Raw genomic sequence first — 19,252 nt, 5'->3', positions numbered from 1 at the left:
ATACAAACACTTAGGGACACCTGGGTGGCTCCGTCGGTTAAGTATCCATCCAACTGTTGGTTTTGGCTCAGGTCATGATGTCAGCATCCTGGGATCAAGCCCTGTGTGGGGCTCCACACTCAGCAGAGAGTCTGCTTGAGGTTCTCTCTCTCCCTCTCCCCCTCCCCCACAGGCATTCTCTTTAAAACCAATAAATAAATTTTAAAAATACAAATATTTAAAGAGTTAAAAACTCATGACTCTCTAGGTGGCTATAAACACAAAGGCAGTGAGAGGCACTGGTGGCCACGTGGAGTAACTGGAATCCTCGTACACTGATGGTGGGAATAGAAAATGGCAGCCACTCTGGGAAACTTAAATACTGAGTTACCTCATAACCCAGCAACTCCATACCCAAGAGAAATGAAAACACACGCCCACATCAAAACTGTACATGGAACAACATCATTCATAAGAGTCCCAAACTGGAAACAAACCAAATGCCCCCCAACTGAAGAATGGGTGAACGAACGGGATGAGGGACTGACGCATATACCACACAGATGAACTGTAGATGCACGTAAGTAACAAGCAGCCTATGAAGATAGAAAGCAGAGTGGTTTGAAAGCCGGGAAGTAGGGGGAGAACATGGGGGTTTTGTGGGGGTGAGAAAAATGTTCTCAAACTGAATGTGGAGACAGGTGCACAATTCCAGGGATTTACTAAAAACCACTGTAAGCAGGTGACTATAAGATATAGTTGTGTCTTCACAAGTCTTATTTAAAATCATTATAAATCATACTGAATATTAAAGAAACGTATGAATTTCATTCATTAGAGCAGGAAACTTTTTTAAAAGAACTGAATGAAAAAACAGATGAATCGAACAGGAACAGAGGGGCTTAACTATGATAAAGACTCCCTCAAAATGAAGAAAAGCATGATTCTAAATGGAGACTCAGTAAAGCAATTTACATTAACATTGGGGACAAAAGAAGAATGTCTGCTGGTACCACTGTTTTTCCACAGTTTGTAGAGGTTCTACCAAACGCTGTGAGAAGATAAACAAACAAAAATGGAAAAAGTAGAAGCCCGTATTTGCTGATGACTCCAGACCTAGAAAAATCTAAGAGATTCTGATTTGATAAATAGATATTAAGTGAATACACAAAAAGCAATTGCATTTTTATGTACTAGCAATAACCACCCAGAATTTAATAGAGGAAAAACATTCTAGTCACAAGCAGCACAACTATGGGGCACTTAAGAGATAAAAACATAAGAGACACCTGTAAGAACTGAAAAGAACTATAAGATCTTGCTGAGATAAAAAACCAACCCTGAATAAATGAGAATATAGACCATTTAGACTTGGATGAGATGATGATAAAAATATTCTCTCCAAAATTAATACATGACTATAACAAATTTCCAAGAAGAGTTCCAATGGGAGTGCTGGGTAAAATCATCTTATAATTAATACAAAAGAATAAATGCCTATGAATTGACAATTATAGGGAAAAAAGGGCCACATCAGCAAATATTAGAGCAGTATATTAAAATGGCATAGAAATAGATCAGATTAATGGGACATAATAAAAAACCCAGAAACAGAACCCAGTACACAGACAGAGGAAATCAAATAAATGTGGTATCTCAGTAGTGTGACAAAAGGACATTCTGTGTTCTATTTTGTAAGGGGTATAGCACAGCTGTACTCCTCATCATCCAAGAGAAAGAAAATCAACCTTTACCTGATGAACACAGATGAACTAAGCCTTAAATGTTAATGAAGCATTGATCAGCAAGGTTTTTTAAGCCAGGAGCATTTGATTACAAAAATATTAATTTGTATGTAGCAAAAGATACCATAAAATAAATCAAGAAGGAAAAGACCCAGTAAAACAAGGGTAAAACCTGCAAATAATGTAATTAACAGAACACTGACCACCCAATGAAAATATGAAATTGCATCTGTATCATCCTTTTCCCGATATGAAGAAGGGATATAAAGAGATGCATGAAAGAAAAGTATACATAAAGTCCATGCACCATGTATACAAACAAATGATTACAAAAGGGACACTGACAAGACCACCACCCAGGTTTAGACTGAGAATATGTGGCAGTAACCTGGAAGCTGTGTCTGCTTGGACCCGACCAAAAACAAATCCCACCCACCCCCTCATCTCCCATGGGAACCACGACCCCTTTTCTGCCTTCTGAAGTCATCATGTTCTTGCTTTTCTTTTTGTTTTAGCTCTACATGTGCATTACTAAAGAATGTAATTTACTTTGGCCTGTTCTGGGAATGGAGTTTAAAAAAAAAAGGGTACACGAAGGATGGTTAACAAAATGCCAATAGTTACATGCCTCGATACACTATAGCCAATTTTCTAAATCCAAATTATTCATGTATTATTTATGTAATTGGGGGAAAAAAACCCAAATGGGGTGGATACCAGATTTAATCACGGAAAACATTAAATGCTGTTTTATTCACGTGGCTAAATTACAAGTTGTTTTTCACATTTTTAAGGTATTACTGCTTTTACTAAATTCGACAGTATGTAATCAGAAAAAAAAGAATCTGTATCAAGTTCCCTAAAGTGAGAAAATTAAATGGAGCACTTAGGAGTGCCCAAGGCCTGAGGATGATGAGCAGTGAGTTCTCTGCGGTCAGGAAGCTGGAGCACTGGGCCGGAAAGTAAGTTCCAGTTCCTGACAGTAGGGTGGGCAGGGCCACTGGGGCAGAAGTTCCTGGAGGTCTTTCAATGAATCTAATCGGGGCTGCAGAAAACCACCGTGAATCTGGTGCTTTTTCTCCTTGTCTTCTTGAGGGCAGCCGAATGGACACTATAAAACAGAATACTATGAACGAAGGACTGAGCAAAGGTGTTCCCTGAATGCATATGGTTGGAAATCAACCGCCCAGAGTGGGATGATGCTGTTTTATCAAACAAAGCCCTCAAGAGTATTCTTGGGCCTTTAGACAGAAAGAATAGATTATCTTTTGCACAACGTATTAGCAATTCTCCCATAACTCTGATCAAGTAGATGGGTTAAAAAAGACCATTTATTACAACAGACAAAAGCAACCTTATAAACTGCTTTAGCCTTTCCTGAAAAAAAGAAAATTCTTGTTACCTGTGGATAAAGATGGAACATCACACACAGCCATTTACTTGCTGCCTTGGTATCATCACCAGACCCCAGTGAGTGATCAATTGTAAATAGCAGAGAAAGGTATCAATCAATGAGGGCAAAGAAAAGAGAAGGCATCATGGGGTGAGACAGCTCAACAAAATCCGTGAATGGCAGTCATGAGGAAAGGTGATGAACTCAGCAGTGTGAGGGAAACCGCGTCCTTAGGTCCTCACAGACGGGACCTACAGATGAGAATCTAGTCAGGTTAGCTCTCTGAGCCCTCAGGCTAAGTCCTTGGAGAGTCCAGGTACAGAGCAAAGTGTGGGGTGGGGGGGCAAGAGTGGTCAGACCTGGGCTAAAAATAGGCAACCGGTGGACACTTAGGCTATGGAACAGCCAGCCGTACCCCCTTGGGACCCTGCAATGAAGAACCATGGACACCTGCGTCACAGATCTTTGGGAAAATGGAATGGCTCCCCAAAAGTGTGGGCTTTCTCCACTGAAATGGTGCATGTCCCATCTACTATCCTCAAGAAAAGGATTCCTCTCCATGAACTATACCCATGCAAAATAGAGTGTATCATCTGTTGCTGACCCACTTCACATATGAACAGATGACCAAGGGCCGCCAAATGCATCAGGAGAGCCACTGCCATCAGAGAGACTAGACGAAGAAACGGGACTGCAGAGGAAACAGAGCCAGTGCAAAAATCAAGGAAGACTGTGAACACACACGGGCAGCAGCTAGTTCATCCATAAAACAGAGTACTAGAAACAAAAGACTGATCAAAGAAAAAGTACTCACAGAAATTTTATATGAGGGTCAAATTTTTAAAAAGCTGATGGGAAGACAGGTAGATGATGAAGAAATCTCCCCCAAAATAGAACCAGAGGCAAAGGTGACAAACTGCTGGGCAATGAAGGTGATCTAACAGGTCAGACCCTTCGTTTAAAGGGGCGCCACAAAAAGCAAAAACTAACTGGAAGAAAAAATTAAGCTTGTGTGAGACTAGGCAAGTTTTGTTTTGTTTTGTTTTAAGGCCACTTAGAAACTCCAGGAAAAAACAAGCTATGTAATAAGAACATTAACATCGACCATGATCACGACATGACCACGTGGTCAATATTTACATAGGTACCAAATATAAAAGGAGAAGAAGGGGGGGGGCATCTCCCAGTGATAACAGTATCGAATATTTCACTTATTCCATGAAATTAAGTATTAAAATCCAACCGTAAATGTTAAACCATGAGTGGCAATATTTATATTCCATGGGTGTTTAAAAGGCTCTTTTTCCAGCAATTCATAATGTTACACATCTGTAATTTTTAAAATAACTTTATCCAAACACTACTTAGGGAGAATTAACATTTTCTCTTTCTCCATGGGAAAGTGGAGCTTACTTTATTCTAGTGTGTTTTACTAACAAATAAGGAGTTAAATTAAATGTGAATTATGAGCTGTCCCCAGGCAACACTGTTTACTGTTAGAATGTCCCCTGGTAGGTAAAATGTACTGGGACCAGGAAAACTGAATGGATTATAAACCTCCACTAGGAAGCTGACATTTTGGCTTCCATGAGTGAGTCTCACTTCTAGAACGGCCTTGTTCTGCAGGAACTTGGAATCTCCTCACAGGCTCTCAGAAGATACCGGTTTCTACAGAGCAGCAGTTCTCAGAACACTGCATCAGAATCACATTAAGGGCTTTTTCTTTTTTTAAGATTTATTTGAGAGAGAGAGTGTGTGAGCACAAGCAGGCAGAGGAGCCGAGGGAGAGGGAAAGCAGGACTCAATCCCAGGAACCTGAGATCATGACCTGAGCCAAAATCAAGAGTCGAACGCTTAACTGACTGAGCCACCCAGGCGCCACGACATCAAGGGCTTTTTGAAACACTGAGTGCTGGGTTCCACTCCTAGAATTTCTGATTCAACAGTCCTATGATAGCACAAGTTCCCAGTGACACTCATGCCAGTGATCACATACTTGCGTTCTAGACCATGAGATCCACCTAAGTCAAGATGATTTTTACTCACGAGGTCTTACTCACTTGTACCTATGCACTACTCACAGGGGCTGGAAAATGGCCCCTGGCCTGTTACAACTTCTACTCGTGACATGCCTGGGGCCGCCACAATGTGGCTTCTGTCCTAAATCCTTCTATACAGTTAAGTGAACCTAGTGCCAAGTTATGGCCTACTGAGTCCTGGTAGTATGTATTTTAAGCCAAATCTAAGACCACAGCTACTGATCATGAAGCATGAGCATTATACTACTGAATCTACTTTTGCAGAAATTATCTAGTAGACTTTTACTATAATGATGTAATACTATAATAGAAAGCTAATAACAAAAGAAACAACAGCGTTATAAATCCTCTCACCTGACTTAAACTGGAAGGGTGAGTATCAGTAAGTCTTGGTGACAGAAGGCCAGCCATAAGACATCGATTATAGCCATCAGGTATGAATTCACTGAGAGATGCTCCTGATTTCTTTAAAAACCTCAAAGTCTATAAAGATTGATGAATAAACATTAATACATAATTTCAAATAATCAAATTTAAGAATAATAAACTTATCATCTACTTTGTACTTAATATTCTGAATAAAGCTAAAAGACACTGAATAGAAATTTTAAGACTCCATTTTTACACTTCTTGCAAGGAAAAGTGTTTATAAGTTCTTGAGCTAAACCAATGCACGCTAGTTAAAAATAATATTACTGATGAAGATACTTTGGGTGGCATTCTGTCTTTGATGGGTAACCCTGTTACATTCTCCAATGCTGACAGCTGACAGACTTGGTGACAGGTCTTAATGAACACACACACACACACACACACACACACCCTGCAGTTTATTCCTCCTGATCTAATGTCAGAGAGATCCAATATGAAGTATAAATATGGCATTCAGGCACATCTAGCCGGTTATCAATTTCAAAATCTGTCATTTTGTGTTTTCCTGGAGAAGTCTTTTTCAACACCTAGTCATTGCCTGCTCTGCGCCAGACACTGTGCTAGGTATCTTCTTTGCATTATTTCCCTCATTCATAAGCTTCCTGAGAAGAAAGAGGAGAATGAAGAGTATGGATACAAAGAGATACGGTGAAGGCACTGACCTACTTCCGTTCTTTTCCTTACGGTTCAAGTAGCTAACATCCACACAACCCCAATACTTCTTCTGGCACGCTGCCATCAGTAACTGATGCTACTAGTTGCTCATATCACAAACCTAGCAGAAGCTACCATTTAAGCTGAAACAACAGTTTATATAATTAACACTAAAAGTTTAAATCCATGATCTGACTTCAGTTCATTAAGACACTCTGTTCACATTGTTACTTGTTACCTACCTCCTTTTGAAAGCCATTACAAGTTATATGAACAATTCCTGAGTTTAACAAACAAGTGGCATCTAAAAAAAAGATGTAAAAAAAAAAATAAAATAAAATCTGCTTACGTATTATATAGTAGATGGCATTAATACAACAAAATTTATCCTAACGAGAGACTGCTAGGCAAGATATCAAAATTATTACATACAATAAATTTTAAAAGAACTTTCCCAAATATTTCCATTCTGACAAGATACCAAACTTAACATAAATAATACTTATCTTTTCTAGCGAATTCATAAGTGATAGTATCTTTATAAAATACCTAAGTATTAAATTTCTGGTATACATATCAAACTAAATTTCCTAAATTACCCATATATTAACTAACAGTAATGAGACATGAACAGGTAAGCATATATACCTGCATGCTACACACTACATACGTACCACACATACTATACAAATACATATTACACGTACAAACACCCACACAGATATACTTGTGCATGTTATTTTTCTCAAGATAATGTTAAGGAAACACATACCAAAGTTGTAAATATTTGCGTTAAAAAACTGCTCGGGAGGTGGATATGAAGGGGGAATTCCTCTACTTAAGCTTCTCTCATTAACTAGTATGTCCAAGATGTAATGTGGGTAAGTCTTGTTCACAACAGAATCCAGTGACCACAATGCAAAGTAAGAGCAATTATGCAGATATTCTCCTGCTCTAAAAGAAAATGTTACAAAATCATTAAATGACCGAGCTGCTACACATACAAATATGAAAGAGAAGAGAGGGCGAAATCCTACCTTAACGAATCTGGCATCTGTGCATGATACCAACGATTTATGTCAAAAAGCCCCAAATACATAGAAGGCTTTCCTTGTCCATATATATTCACCTGCCAGGTAAAGACTGAGACACTAGTGTCAGGAGACAGAGCTAAAAGAAAAGAATATAATTTTTATGAATTGAATAAATAATCACAAAGTAAAATTACCCCAAATAAAATTTCAGCAACATCTTGTCATAAATTAAGTTTTATCATGTCTGATATGTCAAAGTGCATTTCTATGGCTCGTTCTATAAAAAGGGTTTCATTCATATCTTTACTGTCTCTCCATTTCAAGATTTTACAAAAAAAGTACTCATCAGAAAAGTTGTATCGCAGCTTGTTTTCACTTAACACTTTGGCAACTTTGAGGTATTGGAGGTAAAAGTAGGAATTTATTTATTTATTCTGATTCATTTATTTGATTGCATATTCTCCCAACAAGGGAACACAGAGAATATCAATACCGAAAATGGATGCCTCGAAGCACAGGGCTTGATTCTTTAGAGGATTCTAGTTGAGAAGGGCTGATCCAGCTCTATGGGAAAGAGGGGGAAGACTAGTACCTGGATGGTGGTTGTGGGGAATGGAAAGATAGGAACAAGGTAAGAGGCACCAACGAGAGAAAAAGTAAACATCTGAGACACAACTAATGGGAAACACAGAAAGAAGAGGGGAGTAGGGAATACAAGAGGGAGAGTTTGAAGAGCTGTGTTTTGGGCGTGTGTAGTTAGATGTGAAGACTGGGCCACAAAAACCAACATGGGACAAGCACAGAGGACACGCCCAGACGAAGGGGCTAAGCATGAGGATGAGCCCCGGGAAGCACACACACAAGCACGGCTGTAGGGAGCACGCCCACTGCTGCACGAACCTACACCGGCATCACATTTACTTCTCACAGCCACCCTTTGCAAAAGGTCCAACTGCGTTACTCCATTCAGATGGGGAAAGGGAGGCTCAGAAATGTTAAATAATTCATCAAAGGTCACAACTAGTGACAGAGCTGAGATCCGAAGCCATGAGGGATTCCAAAATCTATGCCATTTTGACCATGCAAAGGCTGTTTACCAGGAAGAAGGGATGATACTAAAAGGAAAGAGAAAGATTAAAGACAACCAAGGTCTGTTTGCCACAGGTCTCAAAAAATACGCAGAAGGAACCATTATTCACAGACTATTCATACTAGTCAAAACTAGAGATCATTCTTGTCTGTTTAAAAAGCTGGATTAAAATACAAGGGTCCCTCAAGCTACTGCACTCTTGAGTTCTGCACAGCAAACTGCACAGTAAGAATACCGACTGTCTCATACGGACCTAAAAGAAATTCCATAATCAGTATTCCAATTTTTTAACTGCCAGGAGTATGAATTCTAAAAAAGCATAAATCTTCCATCAAGGTGGATGTCATAAATCTGTCATAAATTTTACATCAAGATAACTATCAAAATCAAGCATTCCACATGACATATAAGAGTGCTTTTAATCAACCTTCATTCATACCTTCCTCTCTGTCGCCATGATATCGATATTTCTCTATACTCTGGCATCCCAACAGTTTGGTATTACTAGTCTGTCCCCTCAAAGGAAACATGCCACCCGTGAGGTCCAGTGTGTATCTTTCTTCACAGTATTCTAACCCCTGAAACAGAAAATGCACACAAATCTCTATCTTCATAGAACTCTAAGCCGGAACTCATTCAAAAATTAAATGTTCTCTGAATTTAAAGAGTTTTCACATGATACAAAGAAAACACAAAAAAGTTACAAAGAGAACAAATCACTTGAAAAGGCCTCTGAAATTTTATGTAGTATAAAACACAGATAAACTTAGTGTCTCGAAAATAATGACCAACAAACCTTCTAAAGCAGTTATCAAACGTGGGAACCTTCAGGTACTTGGGGCTGGAGTGTGAACTGGACTGACCATCACTATTCTGCACAAAGACACACCAGGCCAGCAAACCTGCTCCTCTGTTCTGAGTGACATTTTTGCTCTAGAACAACAGTCCCCCCCTTTTTTTCCTCATCAATCTCTTTAAGAATCTAACAAAAGCCGGGGTGCCTGGGTAGCATAGTTGGGTGAGTGTCTGACTCTTGGTTTCGGCTCAGGTCATGGTCTTGGGGTCCTGGGATCAAGCCCCACATTGGGCTCTCCACTCAGCACAGAGTCTGCTTGGGATTCTCCCTTCTTCTCCCTGCCCCTCCCACTTGTGCATACATGCTCGCTCTCTCTCCCAAATAAATCAATCTTTGGAGGGAAAAAAAAAGAACCTAAGAAAAGCTATGAAACTTTCTTCCAGAAAAATGCATAATCATAAAAATGTCTCAGATAATTCACAGACTTTATGGATTCTTTAAAGGCCATCCATATAACCTCAAACACTAGCTTAAGAAAGCCTGTTCTACAGAAAGGAAGTAGGGGCTGACCAGGTGGCTATTAGCAGCATGCCACTTTGTCTTCAAGAATTTAGCTGGAAAAATTTCAGTCATCTGAAAGACTAACGCCTTTATCCTTTTTATAAGTGGCAAGACAATTTTTTTAATTTTAAAAATTTGTATTTATTTATTTATTTATTTAATATTTTTATTTTTAAGTGGGGCACTGGGTAGCTCAGTCAGTTAAGCATCTGACTCTTGATTTTGGCTCAGGTCATAATCTCAGGGTTGTGAGATCAAGCCCCACATTGTGCTCTGTGCTGAACGCAGAGCCTGCTTAAGATTTTCTCTCTCCTTCTCCCTCTGCCCTCCACCCCACTTGCACTCTCTTTTTCAAAAAAAAAACCCCAAACAAACAGAAAAAGATTTTAAATAATGTCTAACCCAACATGGGGCTCAAACTCACAACCCTGAGATCAAGGGTTGCTTGCTCCACCGAATGAGCCAGTCAGGTGCCCCAAGACTGTTTATAAAGTCACCGCATGGCTTACTGCTTGCCATATTAAAGCAACAAAGTGGAGCTCCTTTTCCTGGGTACCAATGAAGTCACGAAATGAGTCTTGTCCAATCCCCTCAGTTTAGATGAAAATGGTATGTGGGGAAGTTCAGAAGGCTACGCTGACACAACTGCTTGTCTTCTGATCCTTAATCTAACACTTCTTCTACTACATTGTGAATACATCATTAACTGGAATAGAAAGACTTTTCAATATGTTAATATTTTAAAACAAAGACTAAAATAGTCAAACAACAATAAAATGGTCAGAATGAACCCATATTCCCGGTACCATTTACCTCATACAAGACTTGTCCTGATGCCAAACACTTTCTATCACCAAAGGCCAGCTGAAGTAGATGTAAACTCAACACATCCCCTTCACTGAAAGAAACAGAAATGAGCTGAGAAGAAACACTCAAGATCCTATTAATATATCAAGCAGCTCTTACTGCCCAGTACACAATATTGAGTGCACACGACAAAACTAAGGTCAATGTAAAGAAATTCCAGTGATTTGGCTGTTTTCACAAAATGCAGTCCTTTGAAACAATAACTGATTTTTATTTTTAACAGATTCTAACTTGCTTAAGCTGATGTCATTTGTACACTTTAGGTGGGCTCGTATGCGGCAGAGCCTATAGTGGTTTACCCAACACTGCTTCGCCCCATCTTCAACAGGTGTGCTCTGAGCTGGGCGCAGCAGGCCCCCGTTCTGGCCAAAAGGATGTACACCAAATTATCCCACGACAACTACAGAAAACCATCCTGAGGGGACCGCACGTCCTTTGCTCCTTCTTCCTGATCTCTTCCGCCATCTCGTGAGGCTTCTACCTAAAATGAAGATCCGCCTGGGGCCACAGGATGAGGGCCACACAGGATGAATATATGGCCAAGATCCCCAGTCAACTCCTCTCTGCTCAAGGACAGCGTTCGTGAGGTATTAAGAGCACAGATTTCCATGCTGTCTGAATGTGAATTCTTATTCTTTCTGGCAGATCTTTCTTAGTACACATATTCTTCTTGATCTCCAGGATACCACAAGATCTTCATGTTCCTCACACTACATGACCCGCAGTCCTCTGCTGGCTGTTATACCCTCTCCTTCTCCACCATCAATTATCTCCATGTGCAGAAGGATTCCCAGATTTCTTCTCTAGCTAGTCTAACTCTGGCCTAGTGGTTCCCTATCTTGGTTGCTTATTGTTAGCATCACCAAAGGAGCTTTGAAAAAATACTAATGCTCAGACCCTACCACCAGAAATTGATTTAACTGGCCAGGTCTAGTCAGGCCGAACTCATATACTTACCTTATCCTGGCCTCCATGGCCCTATATAAACTAGTTCCACTCTTCTGACCTCATCTATGACCAGTCTGCATTCTACCCTTTACCACTCTTCTTGCTCTCCTCGAGATATTTTTCTAAGTCCTTTGAATTCTTTCTCCCAGATATCCCCATGGCTTTGCTACCTACTTGTCCCAACTGACTTCATTCAAATCTCCCCAACTACACTATCTAAAACAACAGTTCCCTTTACCGCACAGTCTGTATCTCCTCTCCCAACTTTATTTTTCTGTATTTAACATCACTACCTGAAATTATATGAAATATGTGCACTAGTATATTTATGAAATATACTTGCTGAAAGAGAACACCTAGAAGAACAGAAATTTATTGGCATTATGCAGCGTTCCATTCTCTACAACAATCATTAGTACATATAAACACTCAATTACTGTGTGGAATGAATAAACACAAGGTTGTGAAACAAAGAATAACATCTAAAAGACCAAATATTAAACAGGATAAACCGCAGACAACAAACATTAAAGGAAAAACCAGTCAGTTTTTTCATCCACTTTCCCATATTATAAAATTAATGCGGCTTGACTGATGAATCACTGACCTCCACCTCTGAAACAATACATGTTAATTAATTGAATTTAAATAAAAATAAAATTAAAAATTAATGTGTTTTTTATTATAATTGATGAGCACTATGGCAACAATTTAAAATCTATACCTATATAATTCTGTGGTGGTATAATCAGTCTATAGTGATTCTTTTTGTTCTTTTTTAAATTCTGTTTAAATAAACACTCTGATGGGGAAAAAGAAGGACGACATCACCTTTCTAGACTTGTATTCTGAGTTTGTATTGTTTTCATCTCCTTATAATACCAATACCATCTATATATACCAATACCAATACCAACTACATCTATCTACATATATATATACACACACACATACACATACCAACATGTGTATAAGTATTACTTATATATGTGTTATTTACCTGTGTATAAATATTATTTATACATGTATACACATATTATTTGTACAGATGTACATATATTTTATTATGTATTGCTCATATACATATATAAATGAACACAAATAATCTTATATATAATTTCGGGGAGCTCACAGACTGCTCTAGGTCTACCCACAGACCACAGGTGAGGAATTCTGCCTTAAATCATGTTACAGTCACATACCAATATATATCACAGCCTTCATCAGATTCTCAAAGAGGCCAATGACGTACTAACTGAAGGGCCCAAATCAAAGACTGAAAGCCCACAAAAATACCAATCTCAAAAGTACCTCACATCAATAATAGTGACAAACGCAAAGTAAATCATGTAGGAATAAACAACCCAACCTTCCAATTAAATTGACCCTGTCCTATTAAAGGAATATTATATACAGTACAACTAAGTGGTTTAAAAGTCATTAGAGAATTGTTCCTATGGGTTACTTACTCGGTATGTTGTGAATAAGAGAAGTAAATTTTGGGCATCACCGTAAGAGAAACCGAGAACAGTATATTCTGCCCATATTTTCATCTATGATTCGTTTGTACTTCAAACACAAATACACTTGACCCTAGAGCAACACAAGTTTCAACTGTGTGGGTCCATTTGTATGCAGATTTTTTTCAATAAATACAAATGGGAAATTTTTTGGAGATTTGTGACAATCTGAGAAAACTTGCAGATGAACTGCACAGTATAAATATACTGAAAAAAATAAGCCAAAAGGCAATACTATAAAATATAGTTATGTAACATATTTAACACACAAAATATGTGCTAATTGCTGATGTTTACTGGTAGGGCTTCAGTCAACAGCAGGCTATCAGTAGCTAAATTTGGGGAGCAGGATGGGTGTCCAAAGTTAAATGTGGATTTCTGACAGCACAGGGGGATTGGAGCCCCAGCTCCCACCTTGACAAGAATCAGCTGTAGAGAGCTCTGAAAACTACCTCAAAAGAGAACAAAGAGAAATGTATACAGTTCACAGGGATTTTACAGAAGAAAATCAGGAACATAGAATATTCAGATAAGCTTCATGATTATAAGGACAGAGTGGGCATCACTTACAGATAACACTCCAAGAATCAAGAGTGGCATGATAAAAAAAAAGAAGGCAGTCTTATTCACCAAGTTCCAAAATAAGAGGAAAGCACTCTAGAATTTAGTGTGCGAAATTAAGAAAAAAATAAAAACCCACATAAAGAATAAAAAATCAATAGAACTTATCCTAAGAGACAATACTAGGAGGAAAAATAAGCAGAATATCACAACTGACTAGATAAAAGTCCCTTCACATTGCCCACCATCCAGAGCCCTCACAGGGCACATCCCTCCAACTGCTGCTGTCTCCCACTACGCTCAGATGAAAGGAAATAGGGGTTTGACTTAAAAGAAGGGGTAGCCCAACAGTGGGCTCTGTATCTTCATTTCAGTATGTTTCCAGGATTGACAAATTTCAAAGTGGCAAATAATTCTTCATTTCCTGACTTACTACAGAGAAAAGCAAGGCCAAACCACCAAGTAGGGACATGGAACAAAAAATCCAGGGACGTCTACATGGCTCAGCCAGTTAAGCGTCTGCTTTCGGCTCAGGTCATGATCCCAGGTCCTGGGATCAAGTCCCATATCAAGCTCCTTGCTTGGTGGGGAGCCTGCTTCTCCCTCTGCCTGTTGCTCCCCCTACTTGTGCTCTTTCTCTCTCTCTCTCACACACACACACAAATAAATAAATAAATAAAATCTAAAACAAAAACAAAACACACACATACACAACAAAAAAACCAAATTGACCATAACTCAAGTATCTCAAGCCACAGTAAAGACTTGGGAAGAGAAAGTACTGGGAAATGCACGTTATCACCATCATGGGATTTATACCACAAGCTCAACTGTTTCACTCATCATCCAAGAAAGAACAAAACACCAAAGAAAAATAACACAAAATCAATACTTAAACGATTCTATTTGAACAAACTTATCGGGTAGTTGAAAGATTTTTCACTAGCTATAATTGGGACAAATTAAACCTTATGACAGAAAAACTAACCAAGTTAATGCTAAGAATATACTGAAAAAGGCAAACAGGAGGACCAGGGAGCAGAGTGAGGGTAAATAAAAATGAGAGAGACATACACAACAAAGAGAAGAAATGAAATTTTAGGAGCGCAAGAACACAGAAGGCCATAAAAATTGTCTAAGGCAGTAAGAGGCTGCCCACTCACCTGTACTGGCTTACTCCAAAAGAGCATCTGAGCAAGTCAAACAAGCACCATTTTTCTCACTGATATCCCAGAATTTACTCAACCACGTAGAAACATTTAACTTTCAAAGTCCTTTCAATTATCACTTGCTAATTTCCTGAATTATGCTGTTTTCGCTAAAAAAACAGTATACTACAAGGCTTTTCCCAATAAAATGAAATGTGGCCTCATCTTTGACAAGTACTTTTAAAAACCACACGTGTCACACTTACCTATCTTGTGTCGACTGAACAGCCCACAAGTAACAGCAATTACGCGGATCGTTCTCAGGTTCCTGAAAAGTGACGGCATACACGGGAACTCTGCCACCCTCCAGCTGCGTGTAGTATCTACAACAGGCACAAGAAGTAGGACAGTTCATACTTTTAAGTTATAATTTCATGCAGAAAGAATAAGGGGTCTCGTGTGAGAATCGCCGGATTGTAACGCACACAGGATGGCAAGACAATGGACATGGCCTTGGGAAGGGCCAAAACTACTAACGTGCCCCCACACATGCGTGTGTAAACCAGCCCCTCCTGTCAGGTGGGGGTAGGCCACTGTGGACTGCTACCAGCAAGAGACCCCCTACGAAAGATGAGCACGGACACAACACTCCCATCTCAGCTCCCTGCGCTTAAGTTTCCCCATCATGACACCCCAGTGAATGAGAATCCAAAGAGTTCCCACAAACCACATAGAAAGCACAGTTAGCCAAGAGATGACAGCGCCAGGGGAAAGACGACAGAAACCAGGTTCCCTGGGCATTCACTTAGCAGCAGTTCAAAGACAAGAGCTGGTAAGAGGTTCTCAAGCAAAGAGAGGCGGGGTGGACTCGCCCCATGGAGCTACTAGGGACTGGCACTGCCGCTTCATCCTGGTACTTAGCCATAAATAAACAAAGTAAGTCAGTAACTAAGGAAATAAATAAATACAACATGCCTTGGAAAAAAATGAATTATTAAACTGACAACTTACGAGATAAACAGGCATCTACTTAACTCTTTAAAGAGATCAAAAGTTTATAATGCTGAGCTGCTACCTCCCTCAATTAAGGGTCACTTCTGTAGTCATTTTTTAAAGATTTTTTATTGAAAAAAAAAAAAAAAAAAAAAAAAGAAGAAGAAGAGGGGCACCTGTCTGGCTCAGTCGGGAGAGCATGCAACTTCTGATCTTAGAGTCATGAGTTCGAGCCTCACATGGAGTGTAGAGATCACTTAAATAAATAAAACTAAAAAAAAAAAAAAAATCTTATTTTTAACCATACCCTTTCCTCTTTATGCTAATTTTAAAATAGTAATAATTGAGGAGGACATTGGGAGTTGGAGAAGTGAGTTGGGGAAAATCAGAGGGGGAAACAAACCATGAGAGACTGTGGACTCTGAGAAACAAAAATGAGGGTTTTGGAGGGGTGAGGGGTTGGACATTGTGAGAGACTGGTGATAGGTGTTCAGGAGGGCACGTATTGCATAGAGGGAGTACTGGGTGCGGTGCATAAACAATGAATCTTGGAACACTAAAAAAATAAAATTTAATTTAAAAAACAAAACAAAACAAAAAAAAGTTATATTCAGAAAGAAACTACCAATAATCAAGTAAGAGAAGAAGCTGTACTTACTCTCTTTTCATGCTTTTCATATTCCAAAGAGCTAGATAGCCATCAGAGAAGCCCACAGCGAGCTGGTTCGTCCTGCTGATGTAGCGAAGGACTGACACGGGGGTGCCCGACGGGCTCACCAGCTGGAAGCACAGGTGGCGGCCCTCACGCATCACGGTCTCCCTGATGTGCGGCACTTCGGCTGGGATGCCGGTTACAACTTCAAGGTCTAGAAAAACAAGACAAGATTAAGAGATCACAACAACCATAAAAGCAAACGTTTTAGCCACTATTCAAGCTCCAACTGAGGACTACTATGGTCAATTAAAATTAGATTACTGATAACAAAGCACACTGAACTATAAAATCTTAAAAAAAAAAAAAAAGACTATTGAAGTCCTCTATCAATTTTCCATAAAGAGCAGTTCAAGCATTTTTTTTTTTAAAGATTTTATTTATTTATTTGACAGACAGATATCACAAGTAGGCAGAGAGGCAGGCAGAGAGAGAGGGGGAAGCAGGCTCCCTGCTGAGCAGAGAGCCAGATTCGGAACTCGATCCCAGGACTCTGGGATCATGACCGGAGCTGAAGGCAGAGGCTTAACCCACTGAGACCCCAGGCACCCCAGCATTTCTAATATTCTAGAAATTCATTTTTAATTACTGTTATTTCTGCTAGTCAATTATTTTCTTTTAAACTTTACTCATTTAATCAGTCATAGGTCTTTGCACATACCAGATTTTAAGATAACGTTTTTATCATTGTGAGAACTTCCTTTTTTTTTTTTCCCAAGTGCCCATGTGGCCATTATTTCTGCCAGGTAAGTTTTTTTTCAAGTCGCATTTTACAGATTTAAAATTTTGCTCAGAAATCTGACTTGGTTCTTAAGTTTTTGATAAAATACAATTTTTACTACTTGCAGTTTTAATCAGTTTTACTATGCACTGACAATTTTTATTAGTTATGCTCATTATAAACTGGGATAAAATAATCATCATTTGTTTCTTAGCTGATCCACAGAGGAAAAGCTCTGCCCTAGTATTACAGGATTGCTTTAACTATCAAGAAGGTCTTCAAGATCAAATGGTCCTTTCCTGAAACATTATAACACACACTTTTTAAGATTTTTAGGTTAGGGGTGCCTGGGTGGCTCAGTAGGTTAAAGCCTCTGCCTTCATCTCAGGTCATGATCCCAGGGTCCTGGGATCGAGCCCCACATCTGGCTCTCTGCTCAGCAGGGAGCCTGCTTCCCCTTCTCTCTCTGCCTGCCTCTCTGCCTACTTGTGATCTCTGTCAAATATATAAATAAAATCTTAAAAAAAAAAAAAAAAGATTTTAGGTTAGCACTCCTCCCTGCATAAACCAATCACATAAACGTCCCATAAATAAAAGTCAAAGAACGGCAAGCACTTGATAAGGAGAAGATTTAGAAACATTAAGTATTCGTGTTAAAGGAAGAAAATTCTCTCTTCACTTTTTAAAAATTTAAGTAGCATTAGTTCTATCTTAGGACGTTATTTTGTGAAAGAAAACCTTCGATAACTGTTTTTTTTCCTATTATACTACCTTATTTCTAACTTGGTCTTACTGCAGGCATAAAATCAGTGTGCCAAAAATACTATGTTAGATCCTACACAGTACGTAATTTTAGACTGTCTTATAGGATAAAGATCAAGACTTTATACTTTCAGCCCCTCTTCCAGCATATACTTAATAACAGCTATTTTTCAAGTGTATATGGAAAAACAAATAAAAATCTCCATCTCTTACAAGACCTTCAAGTATATGAACACCTCATCAGTAAAACAGAGTAACTCATGCAAAAGTATCCAGTGCTCAAAACAGTAATGCAATAGGTCCAAACAATAAAAGAAACAAAGACACATAAAGAGAAGCTTCTATATAAAAATTTTTCACTATTAAAAAAAAAACAAACAAACCAACCAATCCACTGCATCAGAATATTCAGATGCTCATTTTTGGGTTTTGAACAATTACCTGAAGCTTCTAACTCATTCTGACTGCATGACATGTCATCCAGACACAGGTCAACAAGAAGGATCTGTCCAACATCGGTCACCACTGCGGCCACACCAAAAAGCCATCGCAGGCTTGGGTGCAAATGCTGAGTGCTGGCACTGGCTCCTCCATGACTAATTATGGGTTCAATTGCTGTCACCTAAAAAAGCATTGAATAAAGCATTTGTTTTTCTTATACAAAGTGAGAAAATACAATTAAAAAACAAACAAATTGGAAGTTAAAGCAGGTTATTGGTTATCATGGATTTAAACATTTTCTATTAGAGAATTATAAATTTGCATTTGATACCTGTAAATCTGAATAACACTATGAAATCTTCAGATAAAATAAAAATGACACCATTATTTCAATGTAAAACAAATCATGCAGTTGGAATAATAATGATGTTTACTCCAAGTTTTTTGTATGCCAGGCCTTGCGCTAATTGGTTCACTAACATTCATGATAACCCTGGATACTGGATCATATATAATTCTACCTGTTCAAAGATGAAACCATGCTGAAACTTAGAAAGTTTAGCTGGGGTTATTCAAGTCACACAGACATTAAGTGTAAAACTCAAACCTAGATTTTTTTCTCTTCAAAGCTCTCAACCAACTACTCCATGATCAGATAGCCTCTTTTCCTGAGGAAGAATAAAAATAAATCATTCTCAAGAAAAATTTACTGTTTACTCTTTAAAACGAAAGTCCTGTTTATGCCTTGAAGCCCAAAGAGGTCTAACCTTCTTTAAAAGGGCCGTATAATAATGGACTTCACACTAAGCTTTGGCAATGACTGGATCACTGACCTTTAACAAGAACTTTAGTTATT

At 38.8% G+C, this 19,252-nt stretch overlaps 1 protein-coding gene across 8 annotated transcripts in view; it reads right to left on the bottom strand.

Annotated features, from left to right (window-relative positions):
* The window catches only part of AHCTF1 (AT-hook containing transcription factor 1), a 79,291-nt gene that overhangs the window by 39,980 nt on the left and 20,059 nt on the right, over positions 1–19,252 (bottom strand). For 7 of the 8 annotated variants that reach the window (XR_004383292.1, XM_032862864.1, XM_032862862.1 and 4 more), the window contains 9 exons: positions 18,397–18,577; positions 16,419–16,626; positions 15,034–15,150; positions 10,537–10,621; positions 8,794–8,944; positions 7,280–7,412; positions 7,015–7,196; positions 6,485–6,546; positions 5,511–5,639 (listed from right to left, as the gene is read on the bottom strand). Coding sequence is in view for 7 of the 8 variants with exons in the window: in XM_032862864.1 (XP_032718755.1) it covers positions 5,511–5,639; positions 6,485–6,546; positions 7,015–7,196; positions 7,280–7,412; positions 8,794–8,944; positions 10,537–10,621; positions 15,034–15,150; positions 16,419–16,626; positions 18,397–18,577 (1,248 nt within the window). In the remaining variant the exon portion in view is untranslated. The remainder of the gene's footprint in view (positions 1–5,510; positions 5,640–6,484; positions 6,547–7,014; positions 7,197–7,279; positions 7,413–8,793; positions 8,945–10,536; positions 10,622–15,033; positions 15,151–16,418; positions 16,627–18,396; positions 18,578–19,252) is intronic. The other variant, XM_032862863.1, reaches the window with a different exon arrangement.

This window comes from Lontra canadensis, unplaced genomic scaffold (genome assembly GCF_010015895.1).
Source record: "Lontra canadensis isolate GAN:19392208 unplaced genomic scaffold, GSC_riverotter_1.0 scaffold24, whole genome shotgun sequence".
NCBI lineage: Eukaryota > Metazoa > Chordata > Mammalia > Carnivora > Mustelidae > Lontra > Lontra canadensis.
This window is presented reverse-complemented; position numbering and strand designations above follow the sequence as displayed.